Raw genomic sequence first — 21,070 nt, forward strand, 5'->3', positions numbered from 1 at the left:
GTCAAAGATCTTACTTGATAACAAAAAAGTAAAGCAGAGGGAATATGGTGAAGAAAAAGGTGATTACACATGAACGGATAGTCTGGTGGAATATATATATATATAATCCAGTGACGGTAAAATCCAAATGTATAACTTCAAGAAAGTTAATTGAATTTTATATATATATATATATATATATATATATATATATCCAGCTCGTCTTTGCCAAAAATGGACTCTTCCCTTTTTTTAAAAACTAAAAGTTTGAATTACCAGTTGCCCCATCTGGTATTTACGTCTTTTTCGAGAGGGTTTGATTAAAAAGACAAGCAAAAACCTGGACATATATTGTAACAAAGAAATATTCCAAACTGAAATAAATTTGTGTAACAAAATTTAAACTCACAGGTCGTTGCATTATTATTATTATTATTATTATTGTTGTCGTCGTCGTCGTCATGATGTACTCACTAGTAATCACACAAGCCATCATTAAAGATTTCCCTGGAGTCTGAGTGATAACAAGTCTCCAAAGACTTCCAATATTCTCCACCTCTTTCGATAACCCTTGTAAAAAAAATTGTGTTATTGCAACAGCCGCTTACCATTGATTTCTCATTGGTGGCGACCATTGGTCTTCACTGGAATTTGGGTGGCAGTAAGCCTCCTTGAGGTCCCAATCCTCTATGCACTCAGTCAGTGGAGGTCTGGCTAGTGCTTTCTCTCCTCGGTTTTTCCATCCTCCTTGACCTCATTATTTGGTATTGTGTCCGTTTATGGTCACACACACACACACACACACATACACAAAAAAAACAAAAAAAAACGGGGGTACTTTACAATTATACAGTTTCAGTTTTCATGATTCCATGTGATGTTCCTTTGTGCTTTGCATCCGTAGCTGTTTCTGTGTCCAATTTGTGTCTGTAGTTCATGTGTGTTTATCTCCACATTCGAGGGGTTTCCTTAATATTCCGGCCGTTTTCAGTATTGTTATCCGTTGTATCTTCTCAGTCATCCCTCTGATTCCAATCTCTCCCATTCTTTTTTCAAAGTTTCCGGTATTGTTCCTTGCTCTCTTACTATTAGTGGTGTTATGTTTACTTTCTTCATTTTCCAGATCTCTTTGAGCTCTCTGGCCAGTTCCGTGTATTTGCTCTGCTTCTCAGTCTCCTTGATCTTCACACTGTGGTCTGCTAAGTTATGGTCCCAAGCATTCGAATTACAGTGGGAATCACCTTGACTTCTTACATTTCCACAGTCTAACTAATCTCCATTTCAGATTTTGATGTTTATTTGTTTTTTTTTTAATGTTCTTCTTTTGCACTCTGGAATCAAAACAGCAGATTATGTCAACAATTTAACTAGACTTTGGAATTCCCTTCCGGGTTCCTGCTTCCCCAACTGTATTGACATGCAGAAGTTCAAGTGTAACATGAACCGATATCTTGCTGCCCAACTCCCTGCATAGTACCCCTGTTGCTTACGTCCCTAATAGTTGCCCCCTACATCAAAGTGGCAATGTGCCTTGTTTGGGGTGAAAATGTAATAAATAAAAAAAATTTTTTAAAATAGTTCTCTTGCTCTTATTTAAAAAATTATGTCAGGTTTGGAAAGTTAAAAAAAATCTTAACAGTTTCTATGCGCATGTCCCAAAAAGTTTGTAACTAACCCTGTGAACGTTTATTATTGTTGTTGTTGATGATGATAATTAATATTTATATTTTTTCTCACTAATTTCAGATTGATTTCCGGAAACAAAATATTTATTTCATGGACAAGATAACGATTCACGTTATCATACCGTTCTCTGATGTGATTTCATGTTCCAGTGATGAGGTAAAAAAAAAAAAATAAAATAACCCGAGTGCTCACTTATAGACTGTGATCCCACAATCAGCTTTATCCCTAACACAACCAATTGTCCCTTGTGTCAAGTTATTCTGTTACAGATGGGTTCTAAGTAGTATGCTATCTATATAAGAGCCAGGTACGTCCAAGGATGGAGTACTGTTGCCACATCTGGGCAGGAGCTGCTAGAAAGGACTTGTCCTGCCTTGATACAGTTCAAAATAGACTTCATAGCCTCATAGGAAATGTTCTTTTCTCTTCGCTGCAGCCTCTATCTCACAGAAGAGAGGTTGCGAGTTTGTCTTTGCTTTATCGTTATTTTCACGGCAAGTGCTCGAATGAGCTTCAATCTATGGCCACCCCTTGCCAAACTTTCGCAAGAAACACTTATCTAGCTGAAAACACTATCAATAATTCCCCCACTCTTTATCTGTGCCTAAACCTAAACATAGATTCCATGAACAAAGCTTTTTAACTGCACGCCTGTGGAACTGTCTTCCATTTTCCTGCTTTCCAGCTGACTACAATATGGTTGTCTTCAAGTCTAATGTAAACAAGTTCTTGATGAGCCATTCCACTTAAGTTAACAAATTTACTGAATTTCTATTACTAACGGTTATTATATTGTCCAACTGACTACTGTACACTCTTAACCCTTATCCTCGAGTGATCTCTGGCCTTGATAAGTGGTTATGCCTATGTAAAAAAAAAAAAAAACTACAGAAGTCTGGTGATGCTTGGCACAAATCTTGATTATATTTCCTGTAATGTTCCCACACTGGTGAATCAGAATCAAATATTGATTTTCTAGAAAGAAAGTTAACCCTAACCCAACAAATTAGGGCACGACTGCTGCTTTTTATTTTTGCTAAAAATCTTTGTAAAAAAAAAAATGTTTTTAGACTTGAGGGGGATATTAAAAAAAAAAAAAATATGAGTCAAACATAAAAAGAAAAAATGTTCCTTTACTTTTAATATAAAAAAACACATTTAAAATTATAAACGTTTTTTTTTTTTGTTTTTTTTTTTCAATGTTTGTCTTTTTTTTTTTAAATAGATATTTACCAAAAAGAAAAAGACAATGCAAAGTAAATTTATCACCAAGTTATTTATTACTCCGAACCTTCAAAATCTTGTTTATTTTTTACTAGCAGTTCAGCCTGGCTTTGCTCAGGCTCTATGTACTGTTCATAACTTTATGCGCATATGTATATATATATTAAAAAGTTTGACTCATGTCCAGGTAACCTACATCTAAAATTTGAAAAGTTTAGACCCAACATTGGCAGAGGAGTTTGGTAGAGTCTACAAAGGTCAACTCTTTCAACTTTGACCTCTTGGTAGCCAAATTTTCGCCCAAAAACCGATTTAAAAGCTTGCTGCATGTCTGAATACCCTTTATGTAAAATTTCAAATATCTAGACCCAAAATTGGCTTTTTTTTTCTTTTTTTTTTTACAGTGATCACCACTTATCAAGGCCCGGAAGCCACTCAGGGATAAGGTTTATTGCAAGTACATTACGTTAGTGTGGAGATTTGCTGAAGTGTTTACTTAAGGGGGCGGTTCATTAGGAATTTGTTAACATTGGACTTGAAGACATCCAAGTTGTAGTCCGGAGGGAAGCAGGCAGACGGAACAGAGTTCCACAGGCGTGCACTTCTTAGAAAGAAGCTTTGTTCATGGAATCCGCGTTTTGATTTAGGCACAGATATAGAGTAGGGGAAATTTTTCACAGTGGATTCAGCTAGATGGGTGTTTTTCGTGAAAGATTGGCGAGGGGGGACCAGAGATTGGAGTTCAGACGAGCATCTGCCATGGAAATAACGATAAAACAAGGACAGGCTCGCAACATCTCTTCTGTGGGAGAGAGGTTGCAGGGTAGAGAAAAGGGCATCCCCCACTAAACCACAAAGTCTATTTTGTACTCTGTCAAGGCAGGATAGGCTGTTTTTAGCAGCTCCTGCCCAGATATGGCAGCAGTATTCCATCCTTGGACGTACTTGGCTTTTATATAGATAGAGAATTGCATCAGTAGTGAGATATCTTCTGGAGCGGTAGAAGGGTCCCACCATCTTTCCTGCGACCTTGGCAACAGACTTAATGTACGTGTTCCATTTCAGGCTTACTAGTTTGCTAAGGACTGTAAAGGTCAAATCTTTTGAACTTTGACCTTTGGCAGCCAAATTTTTGGCCAAAAACCGATTAAAAAGCTTCCCCAATGTCTGAATGCACTTCATGTAAAATTTTTCATGTTTAGACTAAAAATTGTCTGAGTAATTTCGTAGAGACTGCAGAGACACTTATTTTTTTTGATTTTGACCCCTCAGCATTTATTATTTTGGTCTCATCAAATCAAAATACAAAGTTTTACCCCTCTCCAAGTTACCTACATCTAAAATTTCAAGTTTTTAGACCCAAAATTGGCGAAGGAATTTGGTAGAATCTGCAAAGGTCAACTCTTTCAACTTTGACCTTTTGGCAGCCAAATTTTCGCCCCAAAACTGATTAAAATGCTTGCCGCATATCTGAATTATGTATAAATTTCAAATGTTTAGCCACAAAATTGACTGAGTAGTTTGCTAGAGACTGCAAAGATCAAATCTTTTGTACTTTGACTCCTTGGCAGCTCAAATTTTCAACTCGAACTGATCAAAAAGCTTGCTCTATCTCTGAATAAGCTTTATGTTAAATTTCAAATGTTTAGACCAGAAATTGGTGGAGTAATTTGGTAGAGACCGCAGAGGTCATTTTTTTTTTTTAGCTTTGACACCAATTTTGACCCCTTAACATTTATTCTTTTGAGCACAAATCAAATTAAAATGTTTGATCCATGTCCTAGTAACCTACATCTGAAATTTCAAGTGTTTAGACCCAAAATTGGCGGAGAAGTTTGGTAGAGTTTTCAAAGGTCAAATCGTTGAACTTTGACCTCTTGAAAGCCAAATTTCTGGGCGAGAATTGATTCAAAAGATTTTCCCAAATCTCAATACTCCTTATGCCAAATCTTGCGTTTCTAGACAGAAAATGGACAGAGTTATTTGGTAGGGAAATGTACACACACACATACACACACACAGACATTTTCCATTTATAGATATATAGATAAAGATTTTAGAAAAAAACAAAAAAACACTATGTCAGTCCGTCTAAATTAGAATCGGTTGCTTCTTGTTGTTCTCAATACAAGAATCCCAGGCTGCTCAAATAACGTGTCTAAATATCACACGAACAGAGAATCAGCAGAAGACATTTATTGTACCTTAATTTGTCACATACCTAATTTATAAAATTCACTATCTGTTTGTCTGTCTGTTTGTCTTCATATTCTCAAACTGTATCTCTCTTCCAAAATTAAAAGTCGCAGAGCAGCACTAGGGTCCTCAAATGATTGGATTTTTATGGACCATTTTTTTATGGGTCTTTAGCCTGTTAAAATAGTTTTTTAAGGGGTCAAAAAGGGGTTAAAATTGAAAAAAAAAATCGGTATACATTTTATACATTCATCTTAGTTTATTTTTAATCAGTTCATATGCATGTCACGTTGATACAGTGGTAACGTCACCAGCTTTGAATGCTAAAGTTTTGCTTTTGGTTTCGATTCTAGCTGATGGCACCCAAATACTTTTTTTTTTACTTCTGAAATCACGATTCTATAATAATACTAGACTATCCATGACCTGTTGGGTCAGTATGTTATGTTAGCTATGGAATTAATGTATGAGCGTGACACTTGTGCCGTAAAAAAATAGTTTTTTTGTGACATAACAGAAACATTTCTATGAATTTATATTAAAATGAAAAAAGAATATAGATAGATTTCTATGAGTCGTTCTGTTTATAATTGTTTATTTAAAAAAAAAAAAAACTTACAGCCATTGATTTATAAGTGGTTTGCCACTGTTAAATGGGCACTATTCAAATTTTGATATATCGTTTAATTTAAACACAAAAAAAAAAAACAATTGGGACGCTGAAAACGTACACAGTAAAACAATACGTTGTAAAATGCTGTTATGGTTGTCAAAGGTTAAAGTAGATTTATTTGTAAGAAAATTGCGTTAAAATAACTTAAACGTAATACGGAAATGAACGATGTAAAAAAATGCAGAAAGTATTAACGATTGTTTATTTAGATAATTTAAATGCGAAAAAAACAAAAGAACAATTGGGACGCTGAAAATGTACACAGTAAAACAATACATTGTCAACGGGTCAAAGTTGATTTATTTGTAAGAAAATTGCGACAGTATACTTGTAATACAGAATAGTTGCAAAACATCCTCACCCTTCCCATATTAAATAATAATTTCTAAATAATAACGCTAATATTTCAGTGCGCAGGTCAAATTCTGCAAAAGTAGCGATTTGTGTTTATTTGTTTATGCTGTCATGGGTTTATGTTTATGTACGCATGCGCAACCAGAAGTCGTAAACCGGATGTTGGGTTACAACACTCGTTACAAGGTCATTTGAGTTTTATAATTATATAGATATACGAAATCTTGGCAAATTAAAATATCATATTTAAGCATATTTTACGACTGGGCAAAACCGCCCCCTCCTGCCCCTAGTAAATATTAAAACTCTAAAAATGCACAACCTCTGCCAAGGCGGAATTACCAGACTCAACGAAAAACATAACCTTCACCTTGATGAAGGTAATAATTTTACGTTGTGTTTAGAAGTTATGATTTATAGATTTTAATTTTCTTAGGTTAAAATGGCAGAGGCTTAAAGATACATGTGTATATTAGCGGTTAGTATCATCTATATAGTTTTGTTTCTAAGAGTTTCCTTGTTCTTGATGAAGGTAATAATTTTACATTGTATTTAGACGTCATGATAAAAGATGTATATTAGCATGCTTGTTTTGCCAGTGAGAGAGTATATGTATGCACTTGTATACATGCGGTTTTTTTGGGTTTTTTTAACAGAGCATATATAAGGAAGAAAGAGAAAGAAAGCTGTGTGTTTGGGTTTTTATAGTATGGGCAAAATTTTCGGGATTGAATATTTCTGGTGCTGTGATTGGTTAAAAGAAACTGCTGATTGGAGACCCTGTCCAACCCGAGAGTTGACGCATAACAACAACAACATTAATTGTTGTTTTGAAACATTTTTTTTTTCTTTTCTAAAAGTGATTTAAATATTGTAGCTTCATCTTTTGGTTTCGTTATCTTCATCTTTTTTGTTTCATTGCAGTACAGTATGGGCATAAAACTGCAAACCAAACACACCAAGGTGAAATTTATCACAAACATGTCGCACAAAGCCGAAATCGAACGGCTGATAGCCACAATCATCCAGCGGAATCAATTCAGGGACTCCCCACCACCATTGAATTCACTTCCGCCGAAAACTCAGCAGATCGCTGAAGGTAATGGCTGACACTTATTCATAAATTTTACTGTTTGATTTTTTGGTACTAGTGCACTTATTGATCCGTGCTGAAATAATAACGTTATTATTTAAAAAGCCATTCTTAACATGGTGAGAGGAAGGTGTTTTGTATCTATTCTATACTTTAACCTTATAATTGAATAAAAAAAACATATAAAACTTTAATTAAACTTGGAAATACGATTTAAAAAATAGCGCGGATCAGTAAGTGCACTAGCACACATTTTTTTTATGGCAACTGTGATTTTTTTTCTTTTTTTTTGGGGGGGGGGGCTAATAAAAATTTTGTTTCTTTGAATTAGTGAATAAATATATTTTTTATTTTGTTTGTGTATGAAAACTTATTTTGATATTTTTACGACATGTCCCAGCGTAGTGTAAACATCACCATGTTAAAAACGGTTTTCGGAATAAACATTCCAAACATCCTCATGTTAAAAACGGCTTTTGCGGTTGGGGTGGGAGTGGGACCGAAAGTCGTTCTTAACATGGGGAGGTTGGGGGTGTTTATACTGGAATTATTCATTTTCTTTCCTTGTCACAAGACTTGTTTGAAGAAGCGCGATGATACTTTTCTTTCCCTTTCCTTTTAAAAACTCTTTCTTTTCCTTCCCCCCCCCCAATTTTTATCGGGTGCTTGTGCTTGTGCGTCTCTTTTTTATTTCTGTTCACTCGGTATAATCCGGCGGTTTCCGTCGTTCGCCGGGTGTTGCCGGGCGGAACTCATGGAAAAACGGGCTTTAGGTAATATCAATCCATGCCCGATGCGTTCTTATGCATTGCTTGTCAATTCATACATACCTACAAACATTAATCTCCTTTGTTAAATCACATTCCATCCTACGAACACTTTGCCTCTCCTAATACAAATTGTTGGTAGTAAATAAAATCTGTTTTCAACCTTCAATATTCGTCTGTCTATGGAGTCAGAATCTACATACTTCCAACGTTGTTCATTTCATGTATTCTTGGTTGTGGCCTCTATGGCATCCTTTCCCCACCTCTAATCCTTTTTATAAAAATCGAGGCATACATGCGATCGGCTTTGCTCGGAACATGACGTCATGGCGCTGGGGTCTGATTGTAATCTGACGTCAGACGTCGATCAGCTAATCAATTCGCTGGAAACCAGCAGACGAACTTTTCGAAACAAATTGAAAGACGCCAAAAAAAAAAAAAAAAAAAAAAAAAAATTATAGGCAACGCACTCTTACAACGTATGTCCTGCTAATTGTCTAACTACTCTTTTGTAAAAAACAAAAAAAACAAAAAACAAACAAAAAATGAATATTTCCTGTCTGGAGAAAGTATTGCTGACACCTGAAGCAACAGTTGCATACTGCCAAGAAAAGAAATTAATCGCAGAAAAAAATTCATTGCATGTAGCGAAACGTGCCTAAATCGCAAAGCGAAAATCAGTGAAGGCTGCCTGTGGGTGACGTACACAAAAAAAAACAAACAAAAAAAACAAAAAACAGAAAAAATGCTATTTTCGTGCAAAAAAATATTGGTACTTGTGCATTTAACGAACCAGACGTAACTCAGCATTTGCTCGACTTTGTCCGTCGCATGACGTCAACAGCCGGATATAACCGAGCGTTGCCGATTAAGCAGACGAGAATTTCGCTATCAATTGGAAGAGTGTCACAACTCAAGAAACGCTTATTTGAAGAGAGTTTTAAAAAAAAAATTTGTTTTAAAAAGATAACTGACGAAATAATAATGAATATTACAAACCTTGCGGACCAGCTCCAGACCCCAGAGGCTGCACTAAACTTTTGCCAGTAACGGAAATTGTTGGCAGAAGAGAAAAGGTGTTTACATTTTGGCTAGGATTGTGTACTTGCAAAGAGAACAAGCCTTTCCGACGGTTACGGTTGGAGGTGTAGAAGTGTAACATGTCGTCGATGGACCTCCATTAGGATTGGGACCTTCTTCTCAAAATCCCGACTAACCATCGCATGTATAAGAAAAACAATATACTTATGGACGTTCGAGATGGCATCTACAAAAAAATCTCCATCCCGAATGTGGGTTACGTTCTCGCCACACAATTGTGGATTGGAAGATTTTCCTGCGTGATATATGCAGGGACTATTTTCTTAGGAATCCCCGGCAGATTGGAGGCCCAGGCCATACGGTAGAAATCGTTTTTAACCGCAGAAAACATAACGTCGGCAAACTTATGACACCGGTTTGTTTGGGTCTTCGGTGGATACGACCCCGCCGAAAAGGGTTTCTTGGTCACTGTACCAGATAGGAACGCCGAAACCCTCGTTCCACTAATAAATAAATAAATAAAATCCTTGTTTCTGGCGAAAAAAAAATGTACAAATAATCCTTGTTCCTACCCCCCCCCAAATTGCCCTTTTTTAGGCTTTTTCCATTTATTTGACATAAAGAGTTGGAAAAAGAAAAAAAAAATTAACTTTTACGTGTTTAAGACATAGACAATGTGGTTTTTACGTTAAAAAATGAAAAAAAAAAAAAAAAACAGACAAAAAAAGTTTCCTATTATTCAACAAAAAAAAACTTGTTTTATATGTATTTATTTTGAAAACGGAAAACAATTTCAAACAATATTAATAAAAAAAAAAAACATAAATGAACGGTAGGTTTTTGCTTTTTTTATGTTTCTACATTTTACAATTTCATTGTACAGATATTTTGTTGTAGCGTTTTTTTTTTATTTTATCACCAACGCTCGGTTATATCCGGCTGTTGACGTCATGCGCCGGACAAAGCCGAGCAAATGCTGAGTTACGTCTGGTTCGTTAAATGCACAAGTACCAAAATATTTCGGTATTATTATACAAACACCGTGACAGCGTTAGGGTTAGGATTAGGGTTAGGGGTTAGGGTTAGGGTTAGGTTTAGGGTTAGGGGTTAGGGGTAGGGGTAGGGTTAGGGGTAGGGTTAATTCGCTGTCACGGTGTTTGTATAGTTTTACCAATATTTCTCTTTGAAAAGAAATATTATTAATTATCCCTTCTTTCTTGAAAAAAGAATACAAAAAAAAAAAAAACTGCTTACCTGTTTCTTTTTGAACTGGATAAAAAAAATTGTACATAGAAAAAAAACTTGGGTTTGTATTACTGTACACATAGATTCGAAAAAGTTGTCAAAAAACAAATATATAACAAATAAATGTTATCAAAGGCAAGACAAGTTACTTTTCTACCAAACTGGATATAATTTCCGTGTTTTATTCAATTTAACATGTTTATTCAGCTCGAAAAGCATACAGTGTTTACCGATGTATTGGAAATTTTAAAATGGCGGCCGACTCTCTCTTTAACACGGTAAGTTCGGAAAAAGATGTAATAAATAATAACCTAGACAAAATACTGTTAAAAACTCGCTCAATATATGTTACCGTGACATAACTTGACATGTATTCGGTGGTTTTTTAATAGTATTTTGTCTAATTTATTATTTATAACACCTTTTCCCGAACTTACGGTGTTAAAGAGAGAGTCGGGCGCCATTTTGAATTTTGCAATACATCGGTAAACACTGTTTTTCGAGCTGAATAAACATGTTACATTGAATAAAAACACGAAAATTATATCCAGTTTGGCAGAAAAGTAACTTATCTTGCCTTTGATAACATTTACTTGTTATATATTTGTTTTTTGACAACTTTTTCGAATCTTTGTACAGTAATACAAACCCAAAAACTTATTTATTTTTAAAAAAATGAATAAAAAAGTTACCCTTTTCTTTCAAAAAATATTTCTCTTTGAAAAGAAATGCTATTATCCTTTTTTATCCTTTTGAAAAAAAATGTTCCAAGAAACAAAAAAAATTATCGTTTTCTTGCAAAAAAAATATTTCTCTTGGAAAATAAATATTATTTATTATCCTTTTCTTTCTTGAAAAAAAATTACCTTTTCCTTGCAAAAAAATATTTCTCTTTGAAAAAAAATATTATTAATTATCCGTTTTTATGAAAATAAAAATTACAAGAAAAAAAATTGCTCACCTGTTTCCTTTTGAACTGGATAAAAAACCCAATTTTACATAAAAAAGCTTATTTATTAAAAAAAAAAAGAAAGAAATACATAAATAAAACTTGTTACGGTAGGTCGTTTTTTTTTTCTTTCTTTTTGTGCTTATTTTTGTCTATTTCTTCTGTAAAAAATAATGGTACTTGTACAGTTTAGTCAAGACATTAAAAAATGAAAATATCGAAAAAAAAGTTTAAATTTTACGTATCTGTTATAGAAAGGAGTTCTCCGAAAAAAAAAATTCACTTAATACAAATTATCAATCCTCATCTAAAAAAGTCTGAAACATTATATTAAATATTCTGTTTTGTTTATTTATCTTTTTACAGGAGAAACCAATTTAAAGACGAGGATCGTGACTATTTTAAATTCACGAAAGGTTTTAATGGAAGGGATCATTGAGAAAAAAGGAAATGCTGCAATAGTACGATGGTCAAAGTAAGTCATCTTGATATCTTTATTTGTAGTATAATTTTTTATTTATACAAACATTTTGGCTACATATGGGCAGACATGTTTCAGCTATATATGTGATACTATTGGTCGACTTGCGGCTGTTAAGGAAGGAAGTAGGAAAACAAATAAAGTAGGAAATAGATTTATCAATAAACAATGGGCAGACATTTGCTCTTGTATGACACAATCACGTTGACACACCGGTTCTCGCCAGATCACCGAAGTTAAGCAACATTGAGCCTGGCCAGTACCAGATGGGTGACCATTTAGGAAGGCTTGGTGCTGTATGTACCTTCTGGGAAGGTTGGGCGTGGGGCTAGCACCCTCACCCTGTAAAAAGAATTCAGTCGCTACAAAAGCATCTACAAAGTTGTAGATGGCCTATGCTTAAGGCTATGGGTGGAGAAATTTGCTCTTGACATAGACAAAGAGAGGTAAGAGTATATTTAAATTCAGGGTGTGACGAGTGACTGGGTGACTGAATGACGTGACCGATGGGTAAAGAACAATTGAACAAGGATCGAACAATGCACGTGTAGGTATTTTTGGGGGAGGATAGCTGCGAGTCAGGGGAACAATAGGGAGGACACTTGACGGGAAGAGAGCGTGTCAGTTGAACGCATGTGGTATCACATATTATTATTTATAGTATAAATTTTTATTATTATACTTATTATTTGTATTACTATGCAAGTCCGTGTTAAATAAGCTTTATCCCTGCCGAATGACATTTCCAATACCCCTGGCTTGATATTCAACAAATGTGAGGATTCGCGAAATTTTTTCTCCAGCAAGTATTCCCAAAGTTCTTTATCTGTGCCTAAATCAAAACGTAGATTCCATGAATAAAGTTTCTTTCTTAGAAGTGCACACCTGTGGAACTCTGTTCCGTTTGCCTGTTTCTTACCTGACTACAACCTGGATGTCTTCAAGTCCAACATAAACAAATTCCTGATGAACCATCCCCTTAAGTAGACACTTTATGAAATCTCTGATACTAACATATTGTACATGCAGTAACCCTTATCCTTAGTGGCTTCCGGGCCTTGATGCCTGAAATCTTTCAACTCTAATATATTATTTTTTTACTCTCGGACTGCCAGACTTGAAATTCCCTCTCCGTTTCCAGTTTCTTTTTTTTTTTTTTTTTTTTTTTACAAGGTCGTCACCACTTATCAAGGCCCGGAAGCCACTCAGGGATAAGGGTTATTGTAGGTACAGTACGTTAGTGTGGAGATTTAATAAAGTGTCTACTTAAGGGGGCGGTTCATCAGGAATTTGTTTACGTTGGACTTGAAGACATCCAGGTTGTAGTCAGGTGGGAAACAGGCAGGCGGAACAGAGTTCCACAGGCGTGCAGTTCTAAGAAAGAAGCCTTGTTCATGGAATCTACGTTTTGATTTAGGCATTTAGATGGATTTACCTTTTACTTTAATAGTTTCTTACCTAAATCTGCTAGATTTTGGAATTCACTTCTTATTTTATGCTTTCCTCATTGCAATAGCATGCAAAATGTAATGTGAACAAACATCTCGCTGTTCGGCTCCATACATGGTCCTTTTATGTCCGAGTGGCAATGTACTTTGTTTTGGTTAAATAAAGAGTAAAAAATTAATTAATTTATTAATTAATTAATAAAATAAATTTATTAAAAAATAAAATTAGAAATTAAATAAAAATAAATAAAAAAATGAATAAATGAAAATAAAAATGATTCATTAATTTAAAACATGTTTTAAAATCAGTTAAAAAACAAATTTATAAAATTAAGTAAAAATAACAAAATTAATAAAAGATAAATTTAAAAATAAATAAAAAATAAAGTAAAATAAGAAATTAACCTAAACAATAAGCTTAAAATAAATTAAGAAAATAAATTGAAATAAATTAATTAGAAAAATAAATTAAAAAGTAAACTTTAAAATAAATTAAAAAGTTAATTAAAAAAGTTAAATAAATTATAAAATGAATTAAGAAATTAAATTAAGAAAGTAAATTGAAGAATTATAAAATAAAATAAATTTGAAAAATAAATTAAAAAGTAAATTTAAAAAATAAAATAGATTAAAAAATAAATTAAAAAAAAGTAGTTTAAAAATCAATTTTAAAATAAATAAAAGTTCAAAATAAATTTTAAAAATAAATTAAAAACTTGAATCAGAGAATAAAAATGAATAAAAATATTAATTTAAAAAAGAATGTTAAAAAAATTAACTTAAAAAAATTAATTATTTGTTTTTTTTCTGTTTTCAGACGTTATTTACGGGTGGAAGAAAGAGAATTCTCTTACTATCAACCAAATAATAAAAACGTGAGTTTGTTTTATTTTTTTGAATCTTGCTAAAGTACCTTTCGATGGCCGCATTTATTTTAGTTCAAATTAAATTGAAAAAAATATCTTTTTGACTTTAAATCGCAATATTATTTTTCAAAATGCATATATATATATATATATATAAACGATAAAATCTACAATAAAACAGCTCAATAAAATACTACAAACTAGCGATTGAAGATACAAAGGGTTTGAAGAATATAAACTTTCTACAAAATAGCTGGATGCAACATGAATACTGTTTCCAAAATAACTGCATTCGGCATTAAATAACCTGAAAAGGGTTGATATACTTTAAAACAAAACCACCAAACAAAACTATATATATATATATATATATATATATATATACACACATACATATATATATATATACATACACACACACACACGAGGCTGCGTGCAATAAGTAATGCCCCTGATCCACTTCCCATAGCAGTAGAGCAACGAAACTTGGCACAGTTATTAGTCTTTCTCTACATAGGAACCACGCAGAGTTATGCATTTCTCCCATCGTTTGATGCAGCTCTGGAGACCGTTTTTGTAGAACATCCCAGGTTGATTCTCCAACCATGACGTGACTTCAGAAATCAAGGCTGCATCATCTGGGAAACGCTTTCCTTTCAAAAACAACTTCATGGCTGGGAAGAGGTGAAAGTCAGAGGGTGCAAGGTAAGGAGAGTATGGAGGATGATTTCATAACCACACGCCCATGCTTCTGATCTGGCGACATGCAAGTTGTGGACCGGAGCATTGTCCTGCAGGAGGAAGGTACCTTTGCTGATCTTGCCCCGCCTCTTGATTTTGATAGCTTCCCTTAATTTCCTCAAAAGTGAAGCATAATAGGCTCCTGTAATTGTGGTACCCTTTGCCAGGAAATCTGTGATCACTACTCAGTCCTAGTCCCAGAAAACTGTGAGCATGACCTTGCCAGCAAAGGGCTGCACCCTTGCTTTCTTTGGAGGTGGTGAGTCCAAGTGCTTCCACTGCATTGACTGGGCTTTGGTCTCTGGATCATAGTGATGGACCCAGGTTTCATCCTGTGTAATCAGTCTTTTGAAAAACTTTGACTCATCTTTGACGCAGGGTTTGGTGTTTGTTAACATAGGCTTTTTCTTGAAGATATTCTCACAAGAAAAAGTCGGGGCTAGTCAAGTCTGGGGAACATGGTGGCCATTTGACATTGCCATAGCAAGAGATAATTGACCCCTGATTTTGGTAAAACAATTGTGTATGTTGTTCAATACGATACTTATTCATACTTAATTTCCAAAATATTATCTGTAAAATATCTGAAATAGAGAAAAAATAATCATCAATGGTAAAATGACAAAGATTTTCAACCCTTTAGTAACTTTTTGGACACCCTATATATATATATATATATATATATATATATATAATTTTTATTTTATATATATATGTGTGTGTGTATATGTATGTACATATGTGTGTGTATATATATGTACATATGTGTGTGTATATATATGTACATATAGTGTGTGTGTATATGTATGTACATATAGTGTGTGTGTATATGTATGTATGTACATATAATGTGTGTGTATATATATGTATGTATATATAATGTGTGTGTATATGTATGTATATATAATGTGTGTGTATATATGTATGTATATATAATGTGTGTATATATGTATGTATATATAATGTGTGTGTATATATGTATGTACATATAATGTGTGTGTATATATATGCATGTACATATAATGTGTGTGTATATATATGTATGTGCATATAATTGTGTATATATATATATATATATATATATATATAGTAAATAAACAAGCAGCTCGAGCACTGTAAAAGCAGTGTGGGAAGTTTATTTATAATTGAGGTCATTTGCGAGCACCGATCCCATGGGCTGGTGGGTAAAACTGTCGCATGTCAATGCAATAGTTGTAAGTTCAATTCCTGGCTAGGAAAGGTGCTTGTCTAGCTTCACCGATGAGTACTGTATGTAGATATAACAATGTAAATAGTATTCCAACGAGATAGAGAGATGAAAAAGGAGAAATCCAAGTTAAATGTCCATCGATGTTTCATCTTTATTATAAGACTTTTTCTGAATAAATAAATTTAAGAAAATAAAATACTAGAACAATATTTGAAAATATACTTGTTATGAAAAGGATCACTTTGTTCTATTTCAGAATGAAAAAAGTCATTTGAAATTCAAAAAAATTATAGCGTTGTGAAAAGACGAAGATTTTTTTAACGTCACATGGCCATTAATATATTTAAAAAGTTATGATGTAATTCATATTCTTTATCGTATAAATGCGGTCATTATGATTTAATTGTGGGTGTGTAACTGAAATGAAATGAGTGTATTTTTGCTATGTAATTTATTGACTGATTACGTGTATTAATTATATTAGGTGGTGTTTTCTATGGTGTGAAAGAGTTAAACTGTGTCTCAAATTAAATTATGTACTTTTAATAGGAATTTACTTATTAATGGCAATGAATTATAGAAACCTCCACGTTGTTTAATTGTGCTTGAATTGAAATAACCACTGGTTCAAGAAGTCTCTGTCGCGGTTCATTTGAAACAAATTTCTTTCTGAAATAGAACAAAGTCATATTTTTCACAACAAATATATTTTCTAAATAGGTTTTCCTTCTTTTTTTTTTTATCCTTTTTCGTCCTTATTGAATTGATGATATAATAAAATCCTATGTGTTAGTTTACTTAGTACTTCGCATGACATAAGATAAACACATGTTACAGTTGACCAGACGCCATATTGAATATCCACTCGAGACAAGGGACATAACTAAATATATAGAAGAAGGCCACCAAGTTCGATAACTCCAACTTTAACACTGGAACTTGTATTTCTCATTTTTTATTTTATTATATATAGGAGCAAACAGTTAATAAAATATGTTAAAAAGCACTTTGAAAAAGAGTTAAAAACATATTTAATCTGAAAAGGAAACACTTGATAAGTGGATAGTCCTTAATCCGCAGAGTTTCAAAGAAATACTTTCCTTCTCATCAGAGGGTAGGAATTAGCAAAATGCGGGATCGGATTTTGCATACAAAAGTATTTGATGAAACAACAAGTAAGTCAAAGATCTTACTTGAAAACAAAAAAAGTGAAGCAGAGGGAATATGGTAAAGAAAAAGGTGATTACACATAAATGGATAGTCTGGTGGAAGATAAATAATCCAAATGACGGTAAAATCCAAAAATATAACTTCAAGAAAGTTAATTGAATTTCCATTTGCACAAGTAAAATCCAAGGAAATCCCGTAATTGGAAGATGGTCCAAAATAATCCAAAGGCCGAAATCCATGGAATAATTCACAAATTTATATATATATATATATATATATATATATATATATATAAAATATCTTTTTTTTTTTTTTTTTTTTTTAGGATCCGTTGGGTGTTGTACAGATCGATCCTTCAACTAGAATTGAAGGGATCAAATCGGACAAAAGCACATTCATAATCACAGTGGGAAAAAGATCTTATTTGTAAGTATTGATTGATTTGCTTTGCTTTACGGCATATCAACCCTTTGTGAATTTATTGAATGATTTATTGATCTTTTGATTGGGTTTGTTGGATGCCGAAACACAAAACCTAATAGTAAAACACAATCGCAATAAAATGATTTTATATGCTTCTTAATATAAAATAGTAATAAATAATAATTTCCCATCAGTCCATTATGAACCCTTTTATATTGAAGTGATTTTTTTTTCTTTTGGTCCCTCAACATAAGGAGGGTGGACCTGTAAATTCGTCCTTGTCCGTTCATCTGTTTGTCTGTTGGAAAATTTTGCACAAACATTACATATGAGTAAAAATGTAACGGAACGGATTTTCTGGGAAAACTCTGCTTGCCCCTTCCCCTTCTTAAGGTCTTTCGAGTTAAAATGGCTAAAATTGACACTTTTGTGCTTATTATGAATAATAATAATAATGCCTTGGATTTTTATAAAACATTCTGAAAAGTTGTAACGAACTGATTTCTATATAATTTTGTTTGTCTATACTTCGCGATAACTCATGGGTGTGCACCAGGGGCTCTTTTAGGGCTAATAAAAACACTCCATTTTTGGGACTATTTTACCAAATTTGTCCAAAATTTTCTATGCATGTCTATTTAGCAGTTTTGCATAACTCAAATTTAAATATATTAAGGCCTTAAAGACTTTTTGGAGCTAAATGGGAAGGGGGAGGGGGGAATAATGTGCTTAGTCATTTCTTTTTTTACATGGTGCAGAACTCAAATTTACATATGTTAAAGCCTAAAACTGCACAGTTTGTTCATTTTCACCAGGATTTGAAGTCTCCTGGGGACTTTTTGAGCTAAATGGGGATGGGTTAGGGGGCAAATGCTGAACTTAGTCATTTTTTTATGCCTCATTCACTGTGCACTCACGGGGGACCATGAATGCTTTACTTGTTTACATAGGAGTCACCATTTATCAAGGCCGAAAGGCCACTTGAGGATAATAGTTAAAGAGTGTACAGCAGTCAATGACTTATCAAGAACTTGTTTACGTTGGACTTGAAGACAATCAGATTGTAGTCAGCTGGAAAACAGGCAAACAGAAGAGAATTTCACAGGCATGCAGTTGTAAGGAAAAAAGTTATTTTGCCTTTGGTAACATTTATTTGTTGTATAGTTATTCTTTCATTGATTTTTTTGTTTTGTTAGCTATTGTAAAAAATGCGCATTTTTTTTTTTTTAACGCCAAGCTTTTTAAGGTGTATATACATAAAGTTAATCAGAATTTTAACCTATTGTTCTAAGGGAGGTAACTCTATTTTACTTAGAATTGTAAAAAAAAAAAATGTTTTTTTCCAAGTACGTCATTTAATGTAACAAAGGTTTATAACATTAATAACAAAAAAACAAATGTAAAAATGCGACGATATTGTAATGTTTCTTAAAGAAAACAGTCGAGTAAGTGTAAGAAAAAAAATGATTTTTTTCAATTACTTTAGTAAAACAGAGTTAACTCCCTTAATATTGGGATTAATTTTATCCTGGAAAAAAGTTCAAGAAATTGAGGATAAGCTCTGCAACAAAATATGGCGATGGTTGGTTTGCGAGAAGGAATACGACAAGTGTGTACAATATTTAAAACAAGTTTACTGGGCGAACAAATGGATGATACATGAAAAAGTTAATTGTACAGAAAAGAAGATTTGCAAAGAAACATGTTTCACAAGAACTTATCTTAGGAGGGAAAGTTTGAATAATAGGTGGCATGTATGTGTTCATCCATCCTGGCTCTTTTTGTGTGTGAACTTGGTTGTAATCCAGGTAGGAATTCAGAGAAAAACGATGGCTAGCTTGTAACTAGTTTGTCACAAATAGTCTTCAGTTTAGGTCGGTAATGGTAGGAAGGAGACTGGTTTTCTATGATTGTTGTCTTGGGCATGTGTCACCGAGCCTCAGCCGTATCCTGTTAGGTGGGCGGGAACAGGGCACACTCATACGAGGATTTTTATAAGCTACCTCATGTAATCCCTAAAGCAGCAGGGACCGGAAATCCTACCAGCCGAAAGGGACAAGGTAATGACTCATCAATGAAGAAGAAGTGGAGGGGGTGACATAAATTCTAATAATATCACAAAAATAATTAAAATTCCGAATAACCACACATAATCATCTAAAAAAAAAAAAAAAGTATAATCTCATTTTTGTGTGTGTGTGTGATTTAGCTTCCTTATCTACAAATTTATCTTTGTCTTTATTTATTTACATTTGTTCCATTTTTAGTTTCCGTGTGAAAACGTACGAAACACCAGAAAGAACGGAAGGAGAACGAAATTCATGGATTCTTGTAATTATTTTTTTGCATTCTGTTTTTCTGTTTTAGGGTAATTTAGCAGAGAAGCAAAAAGAAAAGAAAAAAAACGGAAAAAAGGGTCGGAAATTCAATATAAAAAAAAGAGCAAGATTAGTTACTCTTCTACCTACCTGGATAAGTTTTGTGTGTTTTAAAAGTCCAAAAATACTGATATTTATTTGGTGGATTTCTATCAGTATTCTGTTTGGACTTTTTTGTCATTATTGACACTCCAAAAGGCGGTATGTTCTTGTCAGCAATTTCGTTTTGTCAGTTTAACTTACCGACTCTACACTACTTGTTCTTTGAACTGAATAAAAGCTTTAAAATACGTTAAATATACAAAATATATCCAGGTAGGTAGAAGAGTAACTTCTCTTGCCTTTATCAACATTTATTTGTTATATATTTCAATTTTGGACCATTTTTTTTTTATTTGTTGGCTTCTCTGCTAAATCCCCTTGTTTATTTTGCAAAATATGATTATAGTAAGAAAAAATATTATATAATATAATATTATAGTAAGAAATATTATATAATATAATATTATAGTAAGAAAAAATATTATATAATATAATATTATAGTAAGAAAAAATATTATATAATATAATATTATAGTAAGAAAAAATATATAATATAATATTATAGTAAGAAAAAATATTGGGACTTGTGCATTTTAGTTTTTGAGGACAATTTTTGGGCCCTTATTTAGAATCCAACCCATTTATTTTTTAATACAGAAAAACTTTTACCCATCAGTTTTTCTCATCCTTATTAATAAAAATCTTGAAGTATTCTTCAATGAAGACAAAAATTTTTTTTTCTTTCAATTCTCTTCTTGATAGAGTTCAAAATAGACTTTGTAGCCTCATAGGAGATATCCTTTTCTCTTCCCTTCAACCTCTATCTCACAGAAGATGTTGCAAGTTTGTCTCTGCTTTATCGTTATTTTCACAGCAAGTGCTCGAATGAGCTTCAATCTATGGCCCCCCCCTCACCAAACTTTCACAAGAAATACTCATCTAACTGAAAACACTATCAATAATTCTCCCCCTCACTCTTTATCTGTGCCTAAACCTAAATGTAAATTCCACGAACAAAGCTTCTTTCTTAGAACTGCATGCCTGTGGAACTGTCTTCCATTTTCCTGCTTTCCAGCTGACTACATATGGTTGTCTTCAAGTCCA

The 21,070-nt window shown here is 33.2% G+C and overlaps 1 protein-coding gene across 6 annotated transcripts in view; it reads left to right on the plus strand.

The window, feature by feature from the left end:
• LOC145268715 (uncharacterized) overlaps positions 1-21,070 on the plus strand; it is a 144,221-nt gene that overhangs the window by 96,066 nt on the left and 27,085 nt on the right. For all 6 annotated transcript variants that reach the window (XM_080124258.1, XM_080124260.1, XM_080124262.1 and 3 more), the window contains 6 exons: positions 1,726-1,821; positions 7,037-7,211; positions 11,574-11,682; positions 13,954-14,011; positions 17,449-17,549; positions 19,814-19,877. In XM_080124258.1, the coding sequence (XP_079980384.1) occupies positions 1,726-1,821; positions 7,037-7,211; positions 11,574-11,682; positions 13,954-14,011; positions 17,449-17,549; positions 19,814-19,877 (603 nt within the window). The remainder of the gene's footprint in view (positions 1-1,725; positions 1,822-7,036; positions 7,212-11,573; positions 11,683-13,953; positions 14,012-17,448; positions 17,550-19,813; positions 19,878-21,070) is intronic.

The sequence above is a fragment of the Euprymna scolopes genome, chromosome 44, assembly GCF_053919585.1.
Source record: "Euprymna scolopes isolate OS-2025 chromosome 44, ASM5391958v1, whole genome shotgun sequence".
NCBI lineage: Eukaryota > Metazoa > Mollusca > Cephalopoda > Sepiida > Sepiolidae > Euprymna > Euprymna scolopes.